At 30.2% G+C, this 15,497-nt stretch overlaps 1 protein-coding gene across 1 annotated transcript in view; it reads left to right on the forward strand.

Moving 5' to 3' along the window:
• Window positions 1-12,801: 12,801 nt before the first annotated feature.
• Window positions 12,802-15,497, forward strand: part of LOC115882458 (probable G-protein coupled receptor CG31760) — a 216,307-nt gene continuing 213,611 nt past the window's right edge. The window contains exon 1 of the mRNA XM_030900525.1: window positions 12,802-13,849. Coding sequence (XP_030756385.1) covers window positions 12,964-13,849 — 886 coding nt within the window. The 5' untranslated portion in view covers window positions 12,802-12,963. The remainder of the gene's footprint in view (window positions 13,850-15,497) is intronic.

Here is a 15,497-nt window from a genome sequence, read left to right on the forward strand (position 1 = left end):
TCTAATTTATCTACTTTAATAATTTTTTCTAAAGATTTGATTTTTATGTTTGTAGTTATAGGTGGCAAAAATTTTAAAAAGGAATTATCCTTTCGAAAAAATATGGTCACTAATTATTTTTGAAATTGTTCGATATATTTTTAGTAATATAAAAAATTCTACAGAGTGAGACTTAAATAAGTGCAAATATTTTCAGGGGTAGTAGATATCGATAAAAGAAACATATTTTACCGTTCTTCAAATAAGTCCAAAATAACCGAGTTATTTTACTTTGATAATTAAAAAAATGATTTTTGCTTAAATTTTGAGAACCACTTGACCTTTCCAGGGTTTTAATTTTTGTAAATTTAATCTGGTATACCTATATGTTGTCATATTATCATTAAATTATGTTATTAACTTAAAAGTAAAACATTTTCCAATTTTTTTTTCAAAAAATTTCAAAATTTCAAAAAATTTTGTTTGCGAAAAAACCTCATGGGCGGGTTTCCATACTATACTGCCACTAAAAATAATTGCGCTTATTTGAGACTTACCCTGTATATTTTTTGATGTGATCTGGCCGATATGAAACTTAGATAGAGTTACTTAATTCCCAATAATGCTTTAGTTTAAACAAATTTATTTTTCATATGTTTCTTCTAAAAATATTGAAAGCAACTATATTAAAAGGTGTATTTTTTAAATCATATATTTTACTCCAACAGTTTTATCAGTAATAAATCTACTGGCAATATATTGTATTTTTCAAACAAAAATATTAAATCCCATAAATACATCACCATTTGACAAACACTGGGTCGTTATATTTTTGAACCTTTTTTTCGCATTACAGAAGCCCAAAACACAATAAAGGGCCCAAAAAATACAACCCATTGAATGTTTTAAATGAAGAAAAGGTGTCAAAAAAATGAAAAATGGGATTTCTTTCTTTTAAATATTCTAGACAAAACACGTCCTAACTGGAATTTAATAATTATGTCATTGAAACAAATTAATGAAACTTTTTGTATAACAATTAAAAAAACAATTACTTTTTATAGAATTAAACTGATTGAAATTATAATTTATATCGCATTCATTTAATATGAATTTATAATATAAACTGATAGTACTATAAAATGTTATCTAATAGACAAAAATTTGTAATAATATAATAATATAGATTGCATTAAAGCAAAGCATTTATAAAGCCTTTGCAAAGCTCTAGTTATCTATCTGACGGGTGGTGCACAGTTGTTAGAAACATAGGAAATCCCATGCAAATTTTGAACTTTCCAAATATTGGTTCCCCTGTTGATTTACAGCCAATATGCTGAATACACTTGCCAAATTTGAACAATTTTGGACAAGCTGACTTTAATTAATTTAAGAAAAACTTCCATATTTCTATTTTTAAATTATAGCTGAACAAGTAACAATGGAAAACCAGGCAAATATAAGTAATATACAGCAAAAGTACTAATTAAAAAATACAGGGTGAATACAATGAATGATATTTATGCTTCTTTTGAGTTTTTAGTACTGTGCTATGATGTTATTTTACTTTTTTACCAATACTTCTTATATAAATATTCTTATTTACATCCATGAAGTAAATTATTCAGATCCCTATAATTATAATTGTCTTCAGTCCTCTCGCGATTGTCTATTGTGCTTACCAGTTATTATGAGTTTTTAAAACAGCAATAACTTTTGGTATTGTCAACTTGGTAGAAATTGATAAAAATCAGTAAAATTAACTGAAAGCATGTTAAAGACACTGATGCCTAAAATATTTCCCGCATAGTAGCCTTTTTATAATGGTATTTTTTTCTTCAATTGTGTAGCTAATAATATGTATTTACATAAACTCCTATTAGTGTTAAATATTAAAATTAATATTTTAAAATTATATTTGACAATGACAAAATCATAGGTTCACAACATAAGGTGTGTTGATATTTGCCTGGTGGTGCATTGTTATCTGTTCAGTTTTAATTCAAAAATAGATTCTGTTTTTCTTAAGTTAGTTAAAAACGGCTTGTCCAAAATTGTTAAAATTTGGCATGTCTATACAAAGACCTTTCAAATTTGCATGGGATTTTCAACGTCGATACTATACAGGGTGGTCCGAACTGTATTCCGGAAACTTCGGCAACATATTCTGCAGATAAAAATAAGTAAAAAAGTTCGTATAAATATGTGTCCTAAAATACTTAGTTTCGGAAATACAGGGTGTAGAAGTTTCATTTTTATTTCGATTTTTTCCATATAATTTCTGAAGTAACGTCAATATTTAAATGAAAATTGGTGTCTGGGAGTTTCTTGACATGAACAATTTGATTTTGATGTCAATATGACTTCTACTTGTAGGTGGCGCCACCTACATGTGTTTTAACTCTTTTGTAGAGTAAGTAAACCTTTTCGTCCATACCTGTATGATTTTTTATGTAATAAATGTCTCTTGGTAAAAATCGCTACGAGCAACCATTCTCAAGATATTTAGAATGTAATTAGTCAGTACATATCATTATTGACATAAAATAAACATATGTTGAGTAGATAGTAATTTGACTGAAATGATAAATTTGGGAACTTTTTATTTTTTTTTAAATTAATCATAAATTTGTCTTCGAAAAAATTATGATAAAAGTGTTTCTGTTGAACTTTTGGCACAAAAACATTTCAAATTTATGATTTCAGTCTAATAACTATTTAGTCAACAACATGTTTAATTTATGTAAATGATGACAGGTATTGATAGCTTCGATTCCAAATATCTCGAGAACCATTACTCGTAGCGATTTTTACCAAGAGGCCTTTTTTACGCAAAAACGTCGTAAATGTATATTTTTTTACCTAGTAGTTTTATACAGGTACGGATGAAAAGTTATTACTCTTCAAACCAGTTAAAACACATGTAGGTAGGGCCCTCTACAAGTAGGAGTCATATTGACATCAAAATCAAAATTCTCGTGCCAAAAAACTCCCAGACACGACACCAATTTTCATCCAAATATTGAAGTTACTTCAGAAATTATTTGGAAAAAATCGAAATAAAATTGAAATTTCTACAACTTGTATCTCCGAAACTAAGCATTTTAGGACATACATTTATACGAACTTTTTTACTTATTTTTATCTGCAAAATATGCTGCCAAAGTTTCCGGAATACAGTTCGGACCACCCTGCATATAAATGTTCTCTATTTCCAAACCAAACCAAACCAAACCGTACGGTGAATTACTGCCAACTATAATCCTTACGTAAATCCGAAATAATGAAGCATTACTGCATATATGTGCATATTAACTGAACCAATTAAAGTCAGAACCCCCTAACAATATTTAAAAAATTTTCTTTAAACAGTATAAAAAACGTAAAGCACCACTATTTCAGCCAATGATTGGAGAAAATAAAAAAACCGGTATTATTGAATGAAAATTAATATTCCTATCTCAAGCGGCAGCTCTCTTAAGAGAACGTCAATATTAACCTTCTGAAAATATTTGAAATAAAATTCAATTAAAAACTTAAAATTACTGGGGGTTATATGGAGTACCGTAACTTATAATTTCTTTTTTTTTAATAAAAATATTGATGTAAGAATAGCTACCCGTAACGAAATTACTAGGTTACTTAGAAGTCTGTCTGAACCTTGCCAAAGACAATTATTCGTAGCCCAGCCCTCTAAAAATATATGGAAATAAAAATTAAATGATACAATCCAAGAAATGATATTTGCGTATAATTTTATGGTAAATTTGGTAAGTTGAAACAAAAAAAAAATAACTCTCGAACGGTTACCAGGGAAGTGAAGGGTTCAAGAGGAGGGTGAAGCGGGTGCCAGGTTCAAAGACCAATCTGTGTTTGAATCTGTTCTCCACATGCTGTTTCTATGTATAGGAGGCCATATTGTATTTTGATACCTAAAAGTAACTCTTTATATTCTCAGATTTATGATTTTATCATGTGATCTATTTAAGTGATAATATTGAGCTTGTATTTGTCATTTAAAAGTAACGATTTCAGTTAACGTCTCCTTTTTGCTGCCAGGGCTAATCTGGATGGGACCTACTTTGTTTACGCGGAATCCGAACCGCGGTCCTCGGCCATACCATGGTCAATGGCCTACCGACTTGGCAAGTGTCTAAATCGACTCTTACTCACGAGATATCCGATCTCATCCGGCCTCGAACCGGCGTGAATGAGCAGTGTGTGTCAATAGATTTCACACTTTTGCCTTTTTTTGGACAACAGCACGATACAGAGTTTCAAACCGGTCACCCGTTCATCCACTAGTATCGCCTTACGTCGCTTAACTTCGGTGTCCTAATGGGAACCGGTGTTTCAACGTAGCTCGGCCGTTGCCGCGGTTCAAGAGGAGGGTGAAGCGGGTGACAGGTTCAAAGAATAATCTGTGTTTGAATCTGTTCTCCACATGCTGTTTCTATGTACAGGAGGCCATATTGTATTTTGTATTATAAAAGTGGCTGTTTATATTCTCAGATTTATGATTTTATCATGTGATCTATTTAAGTGATAATATTGAGCTTCTATTTGTCATTTAAGTGGAGCTTGTAGAATATAGAATTAAGGTTAGTTTTAATGTTTTACTATTACCACAGATTATACAGATTATAAACTTATCGTCAAAGGCATTGTTTTTCGTGGTTTCAATTTTCGGAGTCGCGCACTAGTTAGGTTACTAATTTGGGCACAAGCACACCCACTTTTGGCCTCTAAAATTGTGCACAGCGCCTGACCGGCCCAGTCATTACGCTGTTTAAACGGAAGTTTATTTTTGCGCACAAGAAAATTTACTCGTTTGCTCATCGTCATAAAAGCAATTTTCGTACCACGAATTAGGGACAGTCATTATCAAACAACTAAAAGAAAAGTCAATTGAATTTAATACACCAGCATACGTCTGCTTCATCGACCTCACCAAGGCATTTGATAGGGTGCGCCTTTACGACATCGTCAATATACTAATGGCGAGAGAGGCGCCAGACACCATTGTAAGAGCGATCCACAACCTAAACATGAACAACAGGACTAGAGTAAAGGCAGGAGACACTTATACGGAAGAGATACCGACACCAGGAGGCATCAGACAAGGTGACAGCCTTAGCCCATTTCTGTTCAATCTCTTAATGGACAGAATTATAGAGGAAGTATCATCACTAAATATAGGATACCGAATGGGACAGAAAAGAATCAGCATGGTATGCTACGCCGATGACGCAGCCATTTTCGCGGAAACGGAGGACGACCTGCAGAAACAGCTTCACAGATTCTACCAGGTCAGTCAAGCGATGAATATGACCATATCTACAGAAAAACGAAAAGCATAACCTTTGCTAAAGACCCCGTGAGATGTAAGTTGGTAGTTCAGGACAAAATCATCGAGCAAGTCTCACAATTCAAATACCTGGGTATGGATCTGTCGAGCCACCATGATCCAGCGAAGGACTTAAGAAGCCAGATCAATAAAGCGACTGCCATGTCGGGCTGCTTAAGGCAAACAATATGGGCGAACGAATACATGAGATGGGATAGCAAGGTAAAGATATACAAGACTTGTATCAGACCAATCATGACATACGCAATAGAAACCAGAGAGGAAACCAACAAAACGAAGAGCATGCTACGAGTAGCCGAGATGAAAACGCTCAGGACAATAATGGGAAAAAACAAGAAGAGACCGAATTAAGAACACCGACATCAGGGAACAATGTGAGGTGCAAGACATAGTAAGGTGGGGCAGACAAAGAAAAAGAGGTTGGTACGCCCACGTGAGAAGAATGGATGAGAGAAGACTGCCACGAATTGCATTGGAAGCGAAACCAAGAGGGAAAAGAGAACCTGGAAGACCACCTAAGAGATGGAAGGACAGCTGGCAGTCCACCTCCCAAGAACTGTTACAGAGGACCCATCAAAATTAACAGATCGCGAGATCTTAAAAATGAATAAGAAGAAGAAGAAGAAGAATTAGGGACAAGATTTTTATTTGTAAACTTATAGTATACCTAATCTGTGCTATTACTACAATTACTATAAAATGTATTTTTCTTAAGGAGAGTTTGAGGACGTTTGAAATAATTTTTGTGGGTACTGTTGAAACAGTAAATAGCAATAGTTGATTTATGTTTGATTGTTGAAATGTTTCCTTTTAGTGTATTTTTAATTTATTTTTATTTATCAGCTGGGTCTAAAACAATACTGTAGATTTTAGCTATTTTTCTTACTTATTTTACTTAATTTTCTTATTAATTTATTTACATGCTTTTACTGGTGAAAAACTAATTAGAATTATCTTTATGGATAATAAAATACTGCGATGTTGCAATAATCTTTTTTGAAATAAATCTTAATCTATTTTGAATTAATTTCACGTGTTTTAATTGACCCCAATCACTGTTTTAACTGCCTGCGCCCTTGGCATTGAGATGTTTGAAACGAATCTTTTTTTTAATATTGTATACTCCTCAAAATAGCAAGGAACTAAAATAGTATAGCCCTGTCAAAGATAGAAATGCCGTTCTTGAATTTAACATATCATCATCGCTCAGGTAATAAACAACAATACTACAAAAAATAAAAGCCAAATCGTTTCAACCATACCCTACTGTGTGAAATTAATTAATCCTATTATCGAAAATTAATGTAACTTATAATCCACAATCCCGTTAATTTACTAACGAAATTATAAAGCAAATAACAGTTTTTCACTGTAATACAACTAGAATTCACACACGCGAAGGTATAAACGTAGTTTTCCTGCTAGCTCTTTATTTGAAATATTTACCCCATACTGAGAATAACTTAAAACCCTGAGATTAGCGTTAACCTTTTCACCAGTACTTTGTCAAAGGCCACGCAAACTATTGTATAACCCCTTTTTCAACGTTAAGCAGGAAAAACTCTAAGTCTAAATTCATGTTATAAAAATTTAGATAATTGTACAGATAATACAATGGCGAGCGGAAAACTAATTACTACTAAAACTTTAAACTTGATTTATTTTAGAACTTAATTATAAATCTCTGTAAAAAGGGTAGATTAATGAATTGCATAATATGTGTTTTTTAAAATTACAATTTTGATGAAATAAGATATTTTCTTTCATTGATAATTGTTTTTAATTTTGAAGTTGTAAAAGTCTTACTCTAGTATATACAGGGTGTTTCAAAAAACATTTGTTATCTCTTGTACGGAGATTCCTCACGTAATAATAAGACATGCTAAAGAAAATGCTAAAAAAGTCACCTTCAACCTTCGGGGCATCAGGGGGCACCTCACTGTATTTACTTCTTACTTCTACAGGGCCCGGCAATAGTGCGACAGGCATCTCTAGCTCCTGGAGTAAAAAACTTGGGAATTTTGTTTAAGTGTAAACGTAAAGTATGTATATACAAGGATGTATGAAAAGAAAATATTTTAACTTCTATAGAGTGGCTCTAAAAAAGTGTGAGTGGATCGGGATGATATTTGTTAAATGGAACACTCTATATATTATTGCATTTTTGACTTTTTTTAAATCGATTTACATAATCCTAAGATATGAATAAATATATTTCGATAGTTTCAGAGATATTAATAAATAAATAAAAAAATTATATTTTTCAACCTTAATTAAATAAAAATATTAGAAATACAAGAACTGTCCTGAAATCAAAACTATATTAGGTATTTAATTTAGATGGTCTATACTTAACTTTACTATAAACATCATAATCTTAAATCATACAGGATGTTAGATTTGATGAATTCTACGCCAAACTTTCTAAAATATAAAATAATTTTTCCATTTTAATACCATTGTATTTATTTGGGAATTTGCTATAAGTAGGACTGAACATCATTGTTATAAATTTTAATAAAATTTAATAATAAGTTATATAAAATAAATAATTTAAATTTTATTTTAATTTTATTAATTGTGATTTTGCGTTTATGGAACGACAATGATATCAACAAGAGATGGCATGTGTTTTTTAGACACCCTTTATAAGTTCAATACTTAATTATAAATAAAAATATTTAAATTAGAAATTACATTTTAGAACTGGGTTATTATTATTTAATGAAAGGAAATAATATTTTTTAAATAAATATATAAAATGTTATATTTTTAATGCAGACATACCTATACGCGCAGTTATGAAAGTAAATGAATAAAAAGATAATTACAAGTTAGATAACATACATAAAAAATGTATGAATTGCGAAATAACTTTATATGAATAGTCGTATAGAAAACGAGATAAAAAATTATATTTAGCAAATAGCCTTTAGGTGCCTACATAAAACTTTCATGAAATTTTAAATGTCTACAAAAATCATCCAGTGAGCACGGAACTTTTGATATAAAAGCCTGTTATCTATGCATTTAAAAATAAAATATTACCTGAATGAGAATAACTTCTCTATTCATGAATTTTTTAGTTATAGGCGTTTCCAAATGCGTTGTAGCAAAGAATTATAGATTCTTTTTTTCTGTTGTTCTATGTAAAGTATTCAAGTATTATTTTTTATCTAAACCCTTTCGCAATTATGACAATTTGGAGATTTACTAATTTAATAAAACTTCCAACTAAACAAAAAATAGTAATAGGAAATGGTTTATTCAATTATACGAAATAACAGTGAAATGAGTATTGTACACATTAGGTAATTGTGTAAATATATTTTTTTTGAAATAGATCTTGTGTTGTTTCATATGATTTTGTCAAAATTTAATTGCCAACTTTTATTTGTGTATTTTAATTAAGTTAAATAAAATATTCAGAGATTAGCAATAAGCCCAATAGAGGAATATTTAAAATATATGTGATTTGTTATAGCGGTCCTAGTTTTATTTTTAATTAAACCTGCAAAACAGATATGGTACATGGATATATAAACTTAAACGGGTACTAATTTAATGCCTAACATAAATTTAATACAAATTTAGAAACTTTCGATGTACTAACAATAGGAAGAAATAGAAAAATTATGAACAAAAAATAAAACAAAGAAATAAAAAACAAATAGGTAACAGTATAATATCCGATAAACTTAAAATAAGCGTTGCAATTCGGATTATGCTTCATTACTTTGCCAAAATAATAAAAAATACTTTATACAAGGTGTCCCACAAATAAGTGCAAGTATTTTAACTGGTAGTATAGTAAAAAAACATAATTTCTTGATAATATGGCAACATAGGGTTTAGATTAAATTTACAAGAAAGAAAAAATCCAGTGGTTCTCAAAATTTTAGCAAAAATCATTTAATTTTGGAAATTTTCAAAGTAAAATAACTCCGTGATTTTGGACTTATTTGATAAACGATAAAAAGAAAATATGTTTCTTTTATCGAAATCTACCACCCCTTAAAATACTTGCATTTATTTCTGGGACACCCTGTAAACTAAGGGTCGGCATTTCTGGTCTTGGGTGCCGGTTTTCATGTGTACGAAGAATACGGTCAACACGCTTAGTAAAATAAGATGTACTGAATAAAGACGGAAACTAGCGTCAGATTAAGTAGTTATATAATAAATACTTCGTATTTTTGCTCACTCCGACTTACTAGATTGCCATGACGACTCACTCCTGTACATAAACGCCGACCCAAAGGTTCGCTTGTCAGCGTTGTATGATATTACAAGTGATGTTAAATATTTTTTAAAAATACTATACTATATGTATTAGAATAAATACATAAACCTGTTAATTTATTAAAAAAAAATATTACTACTATAATCTGAAGTTTTTGAATAACTATAATCTGAATTTTGTCAATAAATGTAAGAAAACGTGTTTCATAACCAGATCAGTTATGATTTAATATACTTTACATATGTTTCAACACCGTATAACGATGCTAACTTTCCCATTTGTTTTCTATTCCTAAAAATTATGTAATTAGTAATAATAATAATACTTCTATTTCCAAAAAAATGAGAATGGTATAACCTATCTCTCACAAATTACAATAAAAAATGACATTGGCATTACTAATAATTTTTTTTTGTAATTTATTAATCTAGATATTTTTTAGGGATATTTTATCAGATTATCCTAAAGCAACAGTTATTAATATAACTAAAATACATTAGACAAAAATAATAATATGTCCGATTTTGAGCGTAACTACCTGACATAAAATTGTATATACTAGGTATTTTATCAATTTACGTAAAAAATAATATGTTATTTTAATGGTAGCTTTCATATTAACTCTACGTAGGCCTAACTGAGTTATTGCCTTCAACTTTCTTAATTATTGCTTCATTAATTTCCTTTAGATGTTGTAAGTGGTTTTGAAACTAGTTAACCGCTCTTGCCTGCAATTATCTTACTCGATTATCGCATTCTGCTATTATGTATTATTCATAAAATTGCGTCTCAATCTATTTCTAGACTTACTGATTCTGTTCTACGAGTTTTAGTTCATACAAAACTATTCGTTCCTTCTATAAACTAGAAAGAAAATAAAAGAAACTTGTTTTATGGATATATTCAAATATTGTCACTAAATAAAATAATAAAAATATACACGCCACATTTTATGCTAACTAATATAGACATTATTCATATAGAGTAAACGTAGCTAGCAGTAGCTATTTCCAGCATAGCCTATAAGCTGATGTGATAAGGAAGATTATATACACACCATGATTAGTATTGTATTGGATTTTCAGTGGAGCGTGTTACTCCTGAAAGTGATTTTCATGAGCGACCCGTGAACCAATCTACCCCCACGAGTTCTAATAATTCTCTAAAATTTATCTGAACAAAACTTTAGAGCAGTTCTTAAGAAGTTTGTTTAATCAAACTTTTCCATCTTTTACTTTTATGAATATTATTGGATATCTTTTTTAATATTCGTTATAATTATTCAATTAATAAAAATATGTATATGAAATAATATAATAACTATTTTATTAAAAATTATTATAACTATTAAACAGCTATAATATTTTTGCTTCAAAAAATATTTCTGGGTATTTCGCCACTAGAAGAAAATATATGAAAGAAAAAAGCTTCCTACGATGCGCAACGGAAGGAGGTATACCTCCTGAAACTTTTTTTCTCCGTTAGGCAAATTTGTTTTATTAGTAAAATATTGCTGACAAATTGATCTTTCTTGAATCAACATTTAACAGCGGTGTTTACAAAAAATAACGATTTCATTCCGTAAATTTTCTTCTAGTGGCGAAATACCCAGAAGTCTTTTTTGAGGAAATTCATCCGCAACAAATGTTTAGACATTATTTAGAAATCTAAAAAAGGTTATAATTGTTGTCTTAAAAATTTGTCTATGGCTTGCACTAAATAAGAAAAGGAATATCTTAAGAATTCCCTAAAAAATGAAATTTTACAAATCACAATACAATATAAATTGTTACTTTAAAAACACACAATTTATTATATTTTTAAAATACAATTAAACAAAAAAGACATACAGTCATAATATGAATTATTGTATATAAAATTAAGAGATCCTTGACAGATGTTTTCCTTAACAACTTCCTTTTAGTAGGCGCTAGATTAGAAAAGAGATGAAAAAATAAAAACATAGCACGGAATTTTTGTTCATTGGAAGAAAATGATTTTTTTCAATCAAGCAGCTTGTTTTGCATTTTTTTTTCAAATATTTTATGTTAATATTTTATTATACCATACGATCGAAAAAAACGGCGCCAAAGACGTTACTTACCTGAAGCGAAATTTTGTTATTTTTTAATGGTGTTTGCTGCCAGTTGGCATTAAAAAAAATGTAATTTATTTTTATATCGAGTAGTAATGATTTTTGAACAGCGTAATTTAAAATTCGAGAAAAAAAATTGGAAATAGATTTGTGTGAGACTTTCATTTGGTTCAGTCTTTTTTTAATCTGTGTTTAGTGTAAATTTTTGACAAAATTTATGTTAATGTTTGACAAAATTTATGTTAATTATTTTAAACTTTATGTAAATTTTTAGTAAACGATGTCTAGAAATTGAACTCCCTAAAATGATCATTGATTGTCATTTCCCAGCCTTCTTTGACGCCATTTTTTTTCGGCCATATGGTATAGTCTTATGAAATTAATAAAAAATTGTATTTTCTAAAAATTAAACAAAAAAAATATGGTGTACTATTGTGAAATTAATTTTACTAAATTTGATGTTTAATTCTTATCAAAATTTGTAACGTAAAAATTAAAGAAATAATAATAACCTTTAGAATAATTGCATATTTTTGCATTTTTTAGCAAAATTTGATGCACTTAAATTCGTATATTATTGTCATTTTGTTTGCATTTTCTCCTTGCTTTAACAATCAACAGTGGTATGTATATATAATAGTAATAATTAAAGTTTTTATTGCAACAATTAACATAAATTATTACAAAAGACGGAGTTGAAGTATAACTTCCTATCTCAACGAAAGAGAAAAAAGATAACATTTATTATAAAAAATTTAAAAAGTTTACGAGAATTATCTTTGATTGTTACTGAAAATTGATTGATTATATACATTTTTTGATACTTGATAACTAAAGGATCTCTTATAATAAATGTTTATTTCTTAAGATATGAATTATTTTTTTATATATTATATATTTAATGAATACATAATAATATCCATTCATACGACATATAAATACTATTTATATATCGTAAGAATGGATATTTTATAAATCTGATAATAGAATAAGTTAAGATTAATTAACAAAACTAGAAACATATATAGGGTGAGACGAAACCGCGCCGTCGCGATATCTTATCCTTCTTGTATTTCGCTCTTGCCAGCGCTCAGTTTAAAACCCGTGCCCTAGCAATCCGGTCGCTCAGAGCTTCACTCCCTCTCCAACCGATTACGCGTCGAGATCTCTCCAGTTCTCCAACTATGAAACTTTTAACTCGCACCCCGGCAGCTTACGTAGAATCCACTTGAAATTAAAATTCGATTAACATGACATCTTCCTCTCCGTAACTCGACGATGGAACTCAAATTCGCTACTATTTTCTTACTAATAAATTTACTCGCCGCAGATCTAATTGACGAAGAGATCGAAATTAGACACCAAAGATCGCGCCTAATTCGACTCAGAAGAACGGGTAATCGTAACCACAAGAATGCTGAAAAGAGAATCAAACAATTTATTAATGAGAAGTCAGTATTTTTAGAAGACAACGTTACGGTATCTGCGCTGGGCAAAGAGATGGTTGGTAAAGTATCAACGACAGACAACGAAATCGTAAGGTCTGATCTTGACACAGATGAACCTGTTAATAACAACTTCTATGATAACTCGTTGTTATATTTAAGCGATTTCTCGGGGGAGACGATCATGGGGTATGATTTTAATCAGACTGATCAGGATGGCAACGGAACTTTTGATGCTGCTGGCGAGGACGTAGACATTGTAACGCATTTTTTAAGAATAGTAGAGACGCAACACTTGCTGGGGGATAACTGCACTGCCGGAACTAATTTAACCCTGCAAGAAGGGGTGGTAGATGGATACGCCCAAGAAAGGTTTCGCGTGGAGGCAGACGTCGCTGTAAATAAAGCTAACATGTTAACCCGACTATGGAAATATGCCGAGCCTGAAGTGATGGACTCGGAATATTTATTGTACGCCTCTGTGTTCTCTATGGTTGAATTCGACGATGTTATCTTTGCTGCCGGCAACTGCTACGACCAGTACCAGTACAAAGATTACTTGCTCTTTTGTCCTTACGCTTATCGTCTGCCCGAAGGGGGGATTCTGGTAAAAGACCTTGCAGTCGAATACAATTATCTCAGCAATTCATCGGAATGGTTCTATAAGGCGAGGAAAAATGCCGAAAATGTCATTAAGAACTTCGATCAATTTAGCGAAGGTAAGTCGTAATCACTTTAAACATGGCACGGTTTTTTATTTAAACCGTAAAACTTAAATACTTTCTTAAGTAGATTTTTAATATCCTTTATCTCCACTTTTAAACCGTTTAATTAAAAAGACTCTGTGTTTACTTAATCATCGCATAATTGCGCTCCTTCTTGGCAAATGCCATCCTCAAAATAGCTACTCCTTAGACGTAAATATTCGGCGAGATATGCAGTCCCTTCCTGGGGATATATACTTTGTAATAATATTCTTATATACTTGCAATAAATAAAATTACTACTTATAATTATTATTATAAGATATGTGAATTTATCAGGGGCCGACACAGGAATTTATTTTAGGAGGGGGGGCAAATAAAACTACTGTAGAATATACTTTTCAGGGCGCCATTTTTAACCGAAAAGCCTATTATGTAACCCAACTTATATATTTCAGGGGGGCCTGGGTTCCATGGGCCCTTCTCTGTATCCGCCACTGGAATTTATCATTATAGTTACGGATAAAATAATATATGTAATAGATTATTTATTATCACTCTCAAATTATAAACAATCATATAACAGAAAATTACTCCTAATTAATTTTTTAAGTTTAGCAGTTAAAAGAAATATTAATTTTTTTGTAATGTTTTAAATAATAATAATAATTATAATAATAAAATAATAAAAACTTTATTGCGAAGTTTAAAAAAAATTACAACTGGCGAAGTTGAAGCTTAGTTTCTTAACTTAACCTAAAAATAATATATCACCAATAAAAAATAAAAATGTTTTATATAGAACTAACATAACCTATGCGCTGATGCGTTGATTTGATTCGTCCATGTCTACAGTGAGCATCATTCGGATCGTCGATGCGATGCGTAGGTTCGTTTGACATCTCAGCGAACCGCCGCGCCGCACAACTTATCGCATTGAAGCATTGGCGCTTCAAGTCAACGTATTTACAAACCGCATCAGCGCATAGTGAGTATAGGGCTTTACTTTAATACTAATAAATGGCAGACAAAATATTTTTCAATATAGGAATCACCACAATACAGCATAATATATTCATATTATTATTAAAAGAATTAAATCTTAAATATATCAACTCCAAAAAAGCATATAATATACTATTCATACTTTCCTCTTTACTTTTCTATATCATACATAATACATATCCCTTTGCCTTTAAGGTGACGAATTTGAATTATCAATACAATCAAAAATACAAATTTTAATTTGAGTTGGTAAACTAAAATTACCACAGTACAACAATATAGTATTTTTTAAACTTTAATAAAAATGAAATTAATTACATTAGCAAAATATGTTATATACATATAATTATATTTTGCATATGATTTTGAAAAATATTATGCAGCTACTTTTTTATTTTATTATTCTAAAAAATATAATGCAATAGACAACATTAATATATTTAAATTACTAGCAGACTAATTTTAAAATAAAGCTATTGTTTCGTAAAGTATGAGGTAAAGCAGATTTTGATACTCACTTTTGACATTTTTTTGTCCCACTCTAAATCAAAACAATTCATTACAATGCCCAGATACTAAAAAATACTTTATATATGCTAAACCGTAAGGGAAATATAGCGAAATATATTTAAAAAATAATATATGTATTGCAATACAT

The sequence above is a fragment of the Sitophilus oryzae genome, unplaced genomic scaffold, assembly GCF_002938485.1.
Source record: "Sitophilus oryzae breed Bouriz unplaced genomic scaffold, Soryzae_2.0 scaffold_177_pilon_pilon, whole genome shotgun sequence".
Lineage (NCBI taxonomy): Eukaryota > Metazoa > Arthropoda > Insecta > Coleoptera > Curculionidae > Sitophilus > Sitophilus oryzae.